We start from the raw sequence: 13,436 nt of genomic DNA on the forward strand, positions 1-13,436 counted from the left end.
GGCTCCTGGAACAAATATAGTTGGGAGAGAAAGCTATTTTGTATGTACCTAGCTATTTAAATGTTGCTTCCCCATTAGAATGTAAGCTCCTTGAAGGCAGGGACTGTCTTTGCTTTCCTTTGTATCACTAGTTCTTGTCATAATTCCTGACACAAGCAAACACTTAATAAATGCTTGGTTACTTCCTATGTCATTATTCATCCCAGGACTGCCTGGGAACTACACTACCCCTACTCCTAGACTTAATATGGTTGGTATGAAGAAGCACCTTCCCTCTCTCTTTCAGCAGCTTTTCTCAGAAAGGCCTGAAATCCTAAAGGATTTAAGGTCAGGAAGAGTTCTGGTTACTATCCCTTAAGGATTTGTCCCTAATGTGTGCTATCTCTCTGTCCAGGGCTGCATCTGGTGTGGAGGAACAGTATCTCTCTAGTAGACCCTATCTCTTCCTACACTTTATCCTAGGACCACCAGGGAGCTGAATTTCTTTCCCTTCCTATTCCTGGGTAGAAGGCTACTTTGGGGAGAAAGCATGCCCCCTCCTTCTATCAGAACTCTGAAATAAAGTCCTAGTAGCCCTGACCTGGTTATAGCATTGCCTCTTCCTTCCATGTCGCCTTATGATTTCTTCAGTCTTGTGTCCTGGGAGGAAATCTTACACAGTCCTGTGCAGTTTTCCAAGATATTTGGAGTATAGGGAAATGGGTAGGAAAAATTGATTCTGGTATCCTCATGCCAGGATTCCACTAAAGACACCCAACAGGGGTAGAGTGATATGTGAAAAGGGCACATTGGTCTTAGGATCAAATCCTGGCCTCATTGGTTGGTAGCTGTGCGGATTTGGGCAAATAATTTTCTCTCTTGGAGCTTCAGCTTCATGTGATTCATTAATACTGTATCTCAAGGGGGTCTCCTATAATTCTCTGTTTTCAAATGGCTAAAAAAATAAGAAAATAAGCATATTGTTCAGATGAGAAAATTGAACATAAATGTTCTATTAGAACAGGAAACACAAGCTGTCAGAGCTGGAAGGTGATACAGAGAACATCTAATCCAACCATTCCATTTTACAGATGAGTCCACTGAGGCCCAGAGAGGAGAAGTGACTTACCCAGTTTCATATAGTGAGTTAGTAGCTGAGCCAGTACTAGAATCTGGGGCTCTTGGCTCCCATTAGGGCTCTTTTGACTATGCCAGGTTTACCAAAACCATGTTTAATAATCCTGACATGTCAATTTGTCCCTGTCATAGATAAAGGGTCAGGCCATTAACTGGATGATCTTCAATGGGAAAGTTTAGTTCAAGACTCTTTCCTCCTAGTTATTTTTCTCAAGGCACCTTTAACATCTTTGTTCCTCAGGGTATAAATGAGGGGGTTCAGCATAGGGGTCACAACTCCATAGAACACAGAGATAATTTTGTCCTGATCCTGGGATTCTTTTGACTGGGGTTTCACATACATGTAGATGGCTGTCCCAAAAAAAATGGTCACCACGGTCAAGTGGGAGCTACAGGTGGAGAAGGCTTTGAGCTTGGCCTCTGTGGAGCGGATCCTGAGCACAGCAATGACAATGCGGATGTAGGAGATGAGGATGAAGCTGAAAGGCAGTGGCAATGTGCACACACTGATGACTAGACCCAGGATCAGGCTCATGGGGGTGTCTGAGCAGACAAGCTTCAGCAGGGCTTGAATCTCACAGCTGAAATGGTCGATGACATTGTGCCCACAGTAACGAGCTGGAATAGCAATGATTGGCATTACAGCTAAGAGGAAAGCACTGACCCAGGTGCTCATGGCCATCTGCAGACAAACTCGATTGTTCATGAGGAGGGTGTAGCGCAATGGATTGGAAATGGCGACTAATCGGTCATAGGCCATGACAGCGAGGAGGAGACACTCTGTCATCCCAAGGAAGAGGGAGACGGTCATCTGGGCATAGCAGCTGGTGTAGGAAATGGTAGGGAAGTCTCTAAAGCCATTGGAGAGCAGGTGAGGCACAGAACTGGTGGAGTAGCAGATATCAAGGAAAGACAAGTTGCTGAGGAAAAAATACATGGGGGTGTGCAGCTGCCCATCAATTCTGACTACGAAAATGATGACACCATTACCCACCAGTGTGACTGAGTAGATCATGACCAGAGCACAGAAGAAGGCAATCTGGGCTTTGGGATGATTAGACAGACCCACCAGAATGAATTCTGTCACTTCTGTGGTATTGACACTGGTCAGGCTCTCCATTGTACTCTATAAGAGGAGAAAAAGAATATATTCGATTCAATGCCTTTCAAGTATTTGAAGGGTCAGCAAATGAAAGAGGGACCAGACTTATTCTTCTTGGCCCCAGAGAGGAACAATGGGGGTGGGGTAAGCTGTAGAGAGGCAGTCTTCCGTTAGATATCCAGAAAATCTTCCTAACACCCAGAGCCACCCGAAAGTAGAAGAAGCTACCTTGAGGGTTCCCCCCTCATTGGAGGCTGGATGATTACTTGTTGGGGATGTTGCAGAGGAGATTCTGGGTCAGATTATATGATTTTAAAATTTAATTCATCAAATCTTAGAATCTCAGGGTGTTAAGGAGCCTCAGGGGTCTACCCTTTACTTGAAACATTCATTCCCTTTGTAAGATCCCTGACAGGTAGTTATCAAATGTTTCTTCATTTAAAGACCACCAGTGGTGGGAGACTCACTACCTCATGAAGCATTCATGAACAGCTCTGATTTGTCAAAAATTCTCTCTTAAACTGAGCCAAAATCTTCCCTTCTGTAGCTTCCCTGTCTGTTCTAGTTGTACCTTTTGGAGCTGAACCAAAGAATTCTAATCTCTCTTCTATATGAAAATCCTTTAAATATTTGAACACAGAGATCAAGCCACCCTAATAAGCCTGTTCTTTCTAAGACAAACGTTCCCGTTCCTTGAATACTTCTTCTTATAGAATGATCCTAAGCCCCCTCACCATTCAGGCCACCCCCTCTGAACATGTTCAATTCAACTAGCATTTATTAAACACCTACTATACCACATCCTAGAAATTCCATGCCATTATCATCAGAACACTGGAGACATCAAGCATGTTGCCTTCATATCTCTCAGTCTTTTTTCTTGTTAACAGTCCGGATTTAGCACGGAAGATCCAGCTATACCTAGGGAAGACACTGTTTTAGCAGCTTCCTTGGTTCCTTCCGGACTCTAATTCAAGGCCCCCAGTAATAGCGGGACCAATTGCTCTTGTCACACAGACTATTGCTGTAGATGGTCTTTCATTGAACTGTCTCATGGCTCATTAATAAGGTTTGTGGGTATTTTGTTGCTGTCATTCAGTCATTTTTCAGTCGTCTCCGACTCTTGGTGACCCCATTTGGGATTTTCTTGGCAAAGATACTGGAGTGATTTGTTGTGTCCTCCTCCAGTTCATTTTACAGATGAGAAAACTGAGGCAAACAAAATTAAGTGACTTGCCCAGGATCACCTAGCTAGTCTGAGGCCAGCTCTGAACTCATGAAGGTGAGTCTTCCTGTCTCCAAGCCTGGCACTCTATCCACTGAGTCACCTAGCTGGAGGTATTTCTTGTTGGTTTTTACTTGTTTAATTTTTGGTCTTGAGTGGAGAAGAGCATGGTGTAGTGGATAGTCCAGGAAGACTTAAGTTCAAGTCTTGCCTCTAACACATACTGGCTGTGTGGCCCCAGGCAAGTCACTTGAACCCTCACTGATTTTGGCAATTCTTTGAGACTACAAATCACAGAGAAAGTGCTAACTTTCATTAGTACAGAGAGATTCCTTAAGTGAGAGTTCCTTATGCCAATGAAATCCTAGGTTTAGTCCCTAACTCTACTGTGTACAGGGCCTGTACTAAAATACTGAGAAAACAATGATAAATATGATATAGAGCCTTCTCTCAAGGATTTCCAGTCTAACTGGAGGAAGGGCAGGGATGACATGAACGTAAAGAACTATTATAGAAAATAGAGTTGCAGACAAAGTGCCCGGAGAAGTATGAGGATGGAGAAATTACTTCCAGTTGGGAGTAGGATGGGTAAAAGGAAAAACAGAGATAAATTTGCCAGATTCATCTCAGTCTAAGCCTTAGTGCTTTGATAATTTCCTCCATTATCTGCTCAGGTCCCATTCCTCCTTACTTGACTGTAATCCTTTTGATCAAATGAGATAATATATGGAAAATACTTTGTAATCTAAACATTATTGTTATTATTATTATTTTCATTCTTCACTTTGGTATTCCTAGCATCAAGTACAGTGTCTTGCACATAGTAGGTGCTTAACAAGTACTTGTGGAATTGAATTGCTGAATTGAACATAGAGCATGTGAAGGGGAGTCGTATGAGAAGGCTGGAAAGGAAGGTTGGAGCCAGATTGTGGAGGGCCTTGAATGCCAGGTCAAAGAGTTTCTGCACTATTCTGGGTGCTACAGGAAGAAAGTGTGCATAACATCATCTCTTCTGTTGATCTGTTTACATTCCACTTGGAGACATATACACACAACACGACACAATGACAATTGAAAAATGACACACACTTGCTCTCTATGGGCCTCAATTTCCTCATCTGTAAAAAGAAATTAGTTGGACTAGATGAGCTCTGAGGTTCCTTCCACCTCTGATCTTCCATTCTAAGGGTACAATCCTTTAATCCAGGGAGGCAGCACAGGGCTATGGAAACATTACAAGACTGGGAATCAGAACACTTGAGCGTGGTTCCAATTCTACCAATGAGCTATGTGATTGGGAAATTCATTTCCCCTCTCTGTATCTCAGTTTCTTCACCTGTAAAATGAGAGGATTTGTGCTAGATGGTTTCTGAGTGTTATTTAGGGGCTCTCAAAGCACTCCTTAGGATGGAATGGACTCCATCTGGCAGTGGGATGCTCTCAGAACAACCACCAATATAAAAAATGCTGCTGAAGTTGTCTTTCAGAGGCCTTTTCATCATAGACTCAGCCCTTTCCAGCACACTGACTCTTTGCAAGGCTGGACTGGTACCAAGCACTGTAATAGATACCAGGGGAAAAAAACATGATGCATAACGCTCTCCCTGCTTTGTACCCTTGTTAGGGAACCCCAGAAAATGATGTGGCACCCTGCAGTGGCATACCATAGAAACTCAATCTTGTCTGACTCTCACTCTTTGAACACTAAAGACCACTCAAAGCCACAAATTTGGGCCAATCTAAGTAAATCTACTGATCTTTGGGGCAGCATGCTACAGTGGAAATGACATTGGCTTTAGAATATGGCTTCAAATCCTGCCTCTGATGCTTTGGGCAAGTAACTTAAATTGGGTCTCAGTTTCCTCATTTGTAAAATGAGAGGATTGGACTAAATAACCTCTGAGGTCCCTATTAGCTCTAGTGCTATGATCCTATGATTTTTTTCCCTTCCTTAAATATCTGGAGTCTGTTCCTCCATTACCACCACCACCCCAGGAGGGCACTGCAAATCCAGTTTTTACTTCTATCCATGGCTACAAGTGCTGAAGCAGCCTGCTTCTCTTGGCTTAACTACAACTGCTGGCCATGGTCCTGACACTAAGATCCTTAACAAATCTACGTTCATTTTTCTCTCTGTAGTCTATACTTGTCCATAAGTGCTGAAAGAAGATGAAGTTTGGGAGTGATCAGAAGTGGGTAGGCTTAGTCAGTCAAGGTTCTTTGGATAAAGTGAGTCATGACCAGAATCAAAGACTGGTCAGACATTAAAGTCTACTTGGATCAAAAAGAGAAACAAAAGGGTTCTAGTGAGAAAAACAGTCCTCAAAGTGGGGATATAAGAGTGAATCTTCTGTGGAAGCAGGGAGACTTAGATCTTGTGATTTAGCATCACTCCCTCTTTGCCCTCAATTCCCTCCCCTGTCCCCTGCTCCACCCTAGCAGGGTGTAAAGGAAAGATCCCTGGACCTCTGCTTAATAGGACCTCTGTTCAAGTCCTGACTCTATTACTTCTGAGCTCCATGATCTTGGGTAAGTCACTGAAACTGACTTTTGAGCTTTAGTATTCTCATCTGTAAAATGGGAATAATGATATTTGTTCTGTCTACTTCACAGGATTGTTGACAAGGAAAGCACCGAAGTAGGCAAGGATGAGGCTCAAGGCAGCATCAACCAAACAAATAATCAACAAGCATTTATTAAGCATCTACTATGACATTTATACCAGGTGCTGGTGATACAAAAAAAAAAAAAAAGAAATATTCACTGTCCTCAAGGAATTTGCATTTTATAAGAAGAAACAATGTAGACATATGTAAGCATAAATAGAATAAATACAAAGCAGATATGGAGTATAAATACAAATAAATGCAAAGTAAATAAAGATAAATACAAAGTAAATTAAAGAGAGAGGACACTAGCAACTGATGTGATCATATAGAAGGTAGTACTTGGACTGAAGGAATTCTATGAGACAGAGGTGAAGAGAGAGTGCCTTCTGGACAGAGGGAATGGCTAGTGCAAAGGCGTAGAAATAGAAGATGGAGTGTCACGTGTGAGAAACAGCAGAAAGCCCAGTCTGGCTGGGCCATAGAGTGGAAGAGGGGATGTATGGTGAGGCTGGAAAGGTAAGTTGGGGTCAGGTTGTGGAAGACTTTAAAATACAGAGGAACAGGAAGGGACCACTGGAGATTATTGAGTGGAGAAATAACATGGTCAGACTTGTGCTCGAGGTAAATCACTTCAATTGTTTAATGGAGGATGGACTGGATAAGGGAGACTGGAGGCTGAGGAGACCAATTAGGAGGATATTTCAATAGTTTGGATGAAAGAAGAGGAGGGCCTGAACAAGGGTGCTGCCTCTATGAGTAGTAAGAAAGGGATGGATGTGATAGATTTTGTGGACATAGAAACGAAGATTTGGCAATGGATTGGATATGTGGGGTGAGCAAGAGTGAGGAGTAGAAGTCTGAGTTGAGGTTGGGAACCTGAGAGACTGGAAATATGGCAGTGCCTTCAAAGAAATAAGGAAACATGGAAGAGGAGTGGCCAGAAGGGGAAATATAATGAGTTTTGTTTTGGACATGTTGGGTTTGAGATACCTATTGGAGAGCCAGTTTTGATTCAGGATTGGATCTTGGCTTGGGGGAGACCCACAGGGCATGCTATGAACAATGAATCAGTAGAGGAGATGGAGAAGCAGTGGTCAGATAGGTAGCTAGAGAACTAAGAAGGAGCAGGATTATGAAAACCCAGAGTGGAGAAAGTATACAGGAAGAGAAGGTGATCTACAAGGTCAAAGACTGCAGAGAAATCAAGAAGGACTAAGAAAATATGACCACATTTGGAAGTTAAAGATCATTGATAATTTTGGAAATAGTAGTTTCAGTTGAGTAATAATGACAGAAGTGAAAGGGGAGGCAGTGGAGGTAGTGAGTATAGACAATTTTTACAGGACTTTGGATGTAAGAGAGGAGATCTATAGGAGAATATCTCTAGGGGATGGTAGAGACCAGTGAAGGTATTTAAAAGATGGGGAAGACTTAGTTAGGTGTGTTTGTAGGCAGCAGGGAAGGAACCAGTAGATGAAGAGAGATTGAAGATTAGAAAGACAGGCTGAATAATATAAGGGCAATTTTGTGGAGAACATGAGAGGCGATGGGAATCAAGAGTGCAGGGAGAAGAGGGGATGGCATTGGCAAGGAGGAGGGCCATCTCATTTTCAGATACTGACATAAAGAAAGAGAGTTCTGAGATGAAGAGAATGGGGAAAAAGGGCCTATATTTTCTCAGTAAAATGTGAGATGAGGGCCTCTAGCTTAGAGAGTGAAGGGAGTAGTTAATGTTGGAGGTTTGAGGAGAGGAGAGAATGTTTGGAACAATTTCTGTGGGGCGTAGGATACAGAATCAATCACAGAAAAGTAAAAGGATTGCCTCGTGGCTGGAAAGTGATTTGCCAAAGGTTGCAGTTGTAAATGTCAGAAAAAGGATTGATAACCATGTCTTTTGATTCTAACTTCATTATACCACGTGAAGTATGCACCCCCTCTTCCCAGAAGTTGACCCCATGGAACAAAGCCCTGGTCCCCACACCCAGGTCACTGTTCTAAGTGGTACTCAGGTTGAGAAGAGACTTGAGATACTGTCTTCAGGCTCAGAGGGTATATGGATAGCATCAAACAACTCACCGAAGTCGGGTCCTCAGAATGTCAACCTTCTTTCCCTCTCCTCTAAAGGCAGCAAGGCAGCTCCAGTGCAGTCTGTAGTCAGCAGAGCCTAGTCAAACAGCCCTACTCCCCTCCCCCCCCCGGGTTCCAAAGCAAGGGTTGAAAGGAGGGAGAGATGCGTCACTTTAAATAATCAGACTTTCCTGGACCCTTTTAAAAATCACTCTTCAGAATAAGAAGGAGCTCCTATTTCTTTATCATTTCTCATTTTACACAGCCCCTTCCTCGCAGCAAGCCCATAAGCACATGTTTTGTCAACCACATTTTCTAGATGAGTAAACTGAGGCTCAGAGAGCTGGTAAGTGAAAGAGCTGACCTTGAGATCCTGCTAAGTCCCACAGACTACCCATTAAACCACAACTGAAATAATAACTTCAAAGACATAGTGTCAAAGCCTCCAAAGATAATAACAGCTCCTGCTTCTGTAGCATTTGTTTTGAGGTTTTCAGAGCAGTTTCCTCATAGTTACCTGATGGGGAAGGTGGTACAAGTATCATTATCTGCATTATATGGATGGAGAAATGGAGCCCCAGATATTTGCTTAGGATGACATAACTAGTAAATAGCAGGCCTGGGACTTGAACCCACCTATTCTGTTCTGGCTCCAACAGCAGCAATCTTTGCAGTGTGCCCCGTTCTGTGCGTGTGGGCATGCATCAGTTATTTATAACACATTGACAATGCCTGCAAAAAGCAGGAAATAAAGACATTTATCGGGACCACCCCCACACCCCACACCTTGTCCCAGGTTGGTTTCAGAGACATAGTCCCTTGTGGCTCCCATGATCACTTGCGCCTGGAGGAGGTGGGAATTTCCAAGGAGGGATGAGAGGCAGTAAGGGATGTCAAAGAGATGAGCTTGTTCAGCTGGTCTGCTTCTATGTATCCCTGTTGATTTCTTCTAAGTGTCAATAGGGACTGAGTTATTGGTCAATTGGTCAAGTGACTTGCCCTCTCCAGGCCTCAGTTTTTCCATCTGTAAAATGGATGAGTTAGACTACTGTGAGAGGCAGGCTACAGCTCTGTACCCTGAGTCAGGAAGATTAAGTTCAAATCCTGCTTCAGAGACTTCCTAGTCAGGTGACCCTGGACAAATCACTTTCCTTCTCTGGACCTGTTTTCTCATCGGTAAAATGAGGGAGTTGGACTCGATGGCATCTAACTAACTAAAGTCTTTTGGGCTTTAGCTCTAGGATTCTATGGCTGGACAGCTTGTAAGTCTCCTTCTAGCTGTAATGTGCCATTGAGCTACATTCTCACATCTCCATTTTGGGCCCTGGCTTCCTAAATCATAAAAGGGGGAGGGTAGGTTAGAGGAACTCTAAGTTTTCTTCCAGCTCTTGCTATCTGTGAATGCTCCCGGGCTCCTGATAGGCTATACTGCACTGAGGGATGGGGAAGGGCTTGCCTCCTTGAAGCTTTCAGGACCCCTCCATTCCCTTGCACCAAACAGCAAGTAATCCAAATATGCCAAGAAGCCACAAATCATCTTAAGTATTCTCTGCAATTTCCTGAGCTTGTTAGTTCTGATTCTGGAGAAATCACTGCATCATGGACACTTCAGGGACCAGATCCCAGAGGGGCCATTTAAATCCTGGGGCTGTGCCAACAATACCCAATGCTGGATCTTTATTTGGGAAAGGAAATCTTTTTTTCTAAGCCATTCCAAGAAAGGTCACAAAGTTCTGTCACATTTCAGGACTCTGTTAAGGGAATGATCCCAGAACTTGTTGTTAGCAATGAAAAAGTCCAGCCCACGATGGGGCATTCCTCGGGAGAGCAGGCAACATGGTATAGTGGGAACAGCTGTATGCCTGGCATCTAAATAGAACTCAGCTTGAACGCCAGCTCTGATCCTAAACGACCAAGTCACTTAATCTCTCATCTCCATGGTTTCCTCATCTGTAAACAAGCTGATTCTCATATAACCCTTTAATATGCATTATCTCCTTCGATCTTTTAATCCTTACCCTTCAGTGGAGGCAAAAAACAGTACTGACTAGGCACACCAAATAGACAAAGTGTTTTCTTCCTGATGACCCTTCAATATATTGCTACCAAAGTGGTATATCTAACTGTGCATATGCTTTGACCCAGTGAGGACTACACTCTGAAGAAATAAGAGATCCATATGTACAATGACAACACCACTAACAATAATAAACCATGACTGGAATGTATATGGTGCTTTAAGGTTTTACGAAGTACTTTACATAGATGTATTATCTCATTTGATTCTAGTAACAACCCTGGGAGGTAGGTGCTACTATTATCCTCATTTTACAGATGAAAAGATCTGATAGAGGTTAAGTGACTTGCCCAGTGTCACATAGTAGGTTTCTGGGGCAGAATTTGAACTCAGGTCTTCCTAACTCCAAGTCAACATGCTATGCGTTACACCATTTAACTGCCTCTACAAAAGTCTGAGTAGGAATTTGTGTTGGCAGTGTTGGGGGTAAGGATGCACAAGGGAGGAATATTCATGTATGCAGAGATGAGGGAAAGAATAGATGTGTGTGTGTATGTGTGTGTGTGTGCATGTCCTCATGGCATACTTTGCCCCATTCAGTCTCCCCAGGGAAGGGAACAACACTGTTTGCCCTTTGCAATGTACACTGGCTTGTCAGATATTTCTACCCAGATGTCTTTGCAGCACCTAAAATTCATGTCAAAAACTAAATTCATCATCTTCTAATCTAAATATGCCCCTCCCAGTGATCAGCTCTATTCAGAAGATTCCCAGATTTATGTATCCAACCCTCCTGAGTTGATTATGAATCCAATTCTCCTGAGCACAAATCCCATATCACCAACTGTTTGCTGAGCATTTCCACCAGGATGACCCATAAGTATCTCAAACTCAGCTTGTCCAAAATGGAGTTTCATTATATTTCCCCTTTTCCAGTCTATATTTTCTCTAAACTTCCTTATTTCTATTAAGGGCACTATCATCCTTCTAGTTGCCTTGGTTTATAATCTGGGAATTGTTCCTCTCTCTCACTGCCCCCCCCCCCATGTCCTATCAGTTGGGAAGTTTTGTCGATTCTACCCTGACAATACCTCTTGCATGACTTTCCTTCTTTTTACTCACACTACATCTGTTCTAGTTGGGGCCCTCATCATATCTTACCTGGATTAATGAAATAGTTGCCAAAGTGATATTTCCAAGGCATAAATCAGTGTATGCTATTCTCCTATTCACAAATTTTCAATGGCTCCCCATTGCCTCTAGTCTAAAATATAATCTCAACTTGGCATTTAAAATTCTGCACAATTTGACCCCCACCTACTGTTCCAGTCTAATTTCATATTATTCTATTTCAGATAGTCTCTGTTCAACCTGAGATACTACTCCCCATAGACTACATTTCATGTCCCGTCTTCCTACCTTCTCACCCCATGGCTGGAGTGCCCTCCCTCCTCATCTCTCCATCTTAGAGCTTCTTTCCAAGTTCAGATCAGGTGTCACCTCCTACATGAGGGCTTCTCAGATCCCCGAGGTGGTCATGGCTGTTTCCCACTTGAAATTACTTTGTAGATGCAGCTGTAGATATTTTGTAGATGTAGTATTTATTTAGCTGCATACATTCCTCAGAGGAATGTAAGCACCTTGACAGCAGGGACTGTCTCCCTTTTGTCGTTGCATCCTCAGGGTTTTACATGCAATAGGTATTTAACAAATGTTCTTCAATTAGATTGGATTTCCCATTTTACCATCCTCAGCTCAGAACACTACATGGGCTCCTCAGTAGCTACTCCAAAGAGATTGGCCTAGCTATTCACACAAGAAAAACAAAGTGGATAAAGGCTTCTTATTACCTGTGTCTTTTTGCTTATTGCAGTTGAGCTCAGTTTGTTTGCTTTGGCTGTGTCCTGTATGTAGACAATGTGCTGGGCCCAGAAATTAAAAGGAGGAGAGTGGGCTAATAGTAGATCTTATTTTGGAAAAGATTAACTGATAGTGCTTTCATTGATTCTGAGGTGCCTCCTGCTTTAAAATCCCACCTTTTAAACACTAATATTCTCCCAGTGATGTTGTATGGCTGTGAATCACTGAACATCATCGTTTTGGAGGAATTAAAACTGAAGGTTACTTAAATGGCAACAGAGAGATATAGGGTGAGTGGGGCATATTGCCTACAATGACTTTGATGAGAAAAGTAGAGTAAAAGAACACGCATGATCATTACGGACATATGTGATCAGAAAAGGAGGTGGGTCAGTCATGTAGTGAGAACAAAAGCTGAAGGATGGCTAGCCTGGGTGGAACACTAGTCCGTATGAAATGTTAAAAGAATGAGAAGAAGCCCTCTAGTTTGTGTGGGGGTAGATCTTCTTCAGAGGACAAGAATCATACAGGATGAGAAAGCATGGAGGGGTTCTGATCTGTATCTATAGAGGCAGTACTCACATTGATGAGATCATGGGTCCCTCAAAGGATATCAGCAAATTAGTTTCACCACAATTTTATCAGTCACTCAGGTTAGAAACTGAGAAGTCAACTCTGACTCCTCCTTCTCCCCCTGCCAATATTCAAGTTCTTTTGATTCTTTCTTCAAAATGTCCTTTGCATCTGTTTCCTCCTCCCCTTCACCTCCCCATGCCTTCCTTAACTCTTTCTTGGACTATTGCAACAGCTTCTTAACTAGTTTCCCTGCATCTTTTTCCTCCACTCCTTTTTTTCATTAGCTTTAACCTACTACGTATCTATGTGGATCTAACAAGTCTGATAATGGGTACTTTGCCACTTTGCTCTGGGTTGCGTAGATCAAAACCAGTGCTATAACATGGATGAGTATGTTGAATTGACTCAGTCTAGCTCCCTGTGGCTTTTCTACCCAGCAAAGTATGGTGGTAGGTACTCAGAGGAGCTAATTTTCCTGCTTATATAATATTAAGACAGGCTTGGCCAGTCAGCCCCAACAGTATTTATGGTTCTTCTATGCTGGCTTCATGATCATCCAGCCAAGACTTCACTTATCTTGGTTGGAATCTACTAGAAATTAAACATTTATTGGAAAGATGGAATTTTCTACTAAAATCCTCCTGTAATGCCACTCATGATGTAGCGATGACTGTGGGGTTCCTAAAGCTATGAGAACAGAGAGTGGCATATTGCTAGCAATGAGTTTTATGTGAGAAGTGGAATAAAAGACATCTACAAGGAAACACGTGATCAGAAAAGGAGATAGGCTAGTCTGTGTCACAAATCAAGTTGAGTCAATCAGCATTTATTGTGGCCTGCATGTCACAACGTTTCACGCCCTAG

At 42.7% G+C, this 13,436-nt stretch overlaps 1 protein-coding gene across 1 annotated transcript; it reads right to left on the minus strand.

Moving 5' to 3' along the window:
• Positions 1 to 1,297: 1,297 nt before the first annotated feature.
• On the minus strand, positions 1,298 to 2,236 carry LOC110196554 (olfactory receptor 13H1-like). The gene has a single exon (XM_020969864.1). It carries the CDS (start codon positions 2,234 to 2,236, stop codon positions 1,298 to 1,300), a length of 939 nt encoding a protein of 312 aa, XP_020825523.1.
• Positions 2,237 to 13,436: the final 11,200 nt, after the last annotated feature.

This window comes from Phascolarctos cinereus, unplaced genomic scaffold (assembly GCF_003287225.1).
Source record: "Phascolarctos cinereus isolate Bilbo 61053 unplaced genomic scaffold, phaCin_HiC Scaffold_8;HRSCAF=390, whole genome shotgun sequence".
Lineage (NCBI taxonomy): Eukaryota > Metazoa > Chordata > Mammalia > Diprotodontia > Phascolarctidae > Phascolarctos > Phascolarctos cinereus.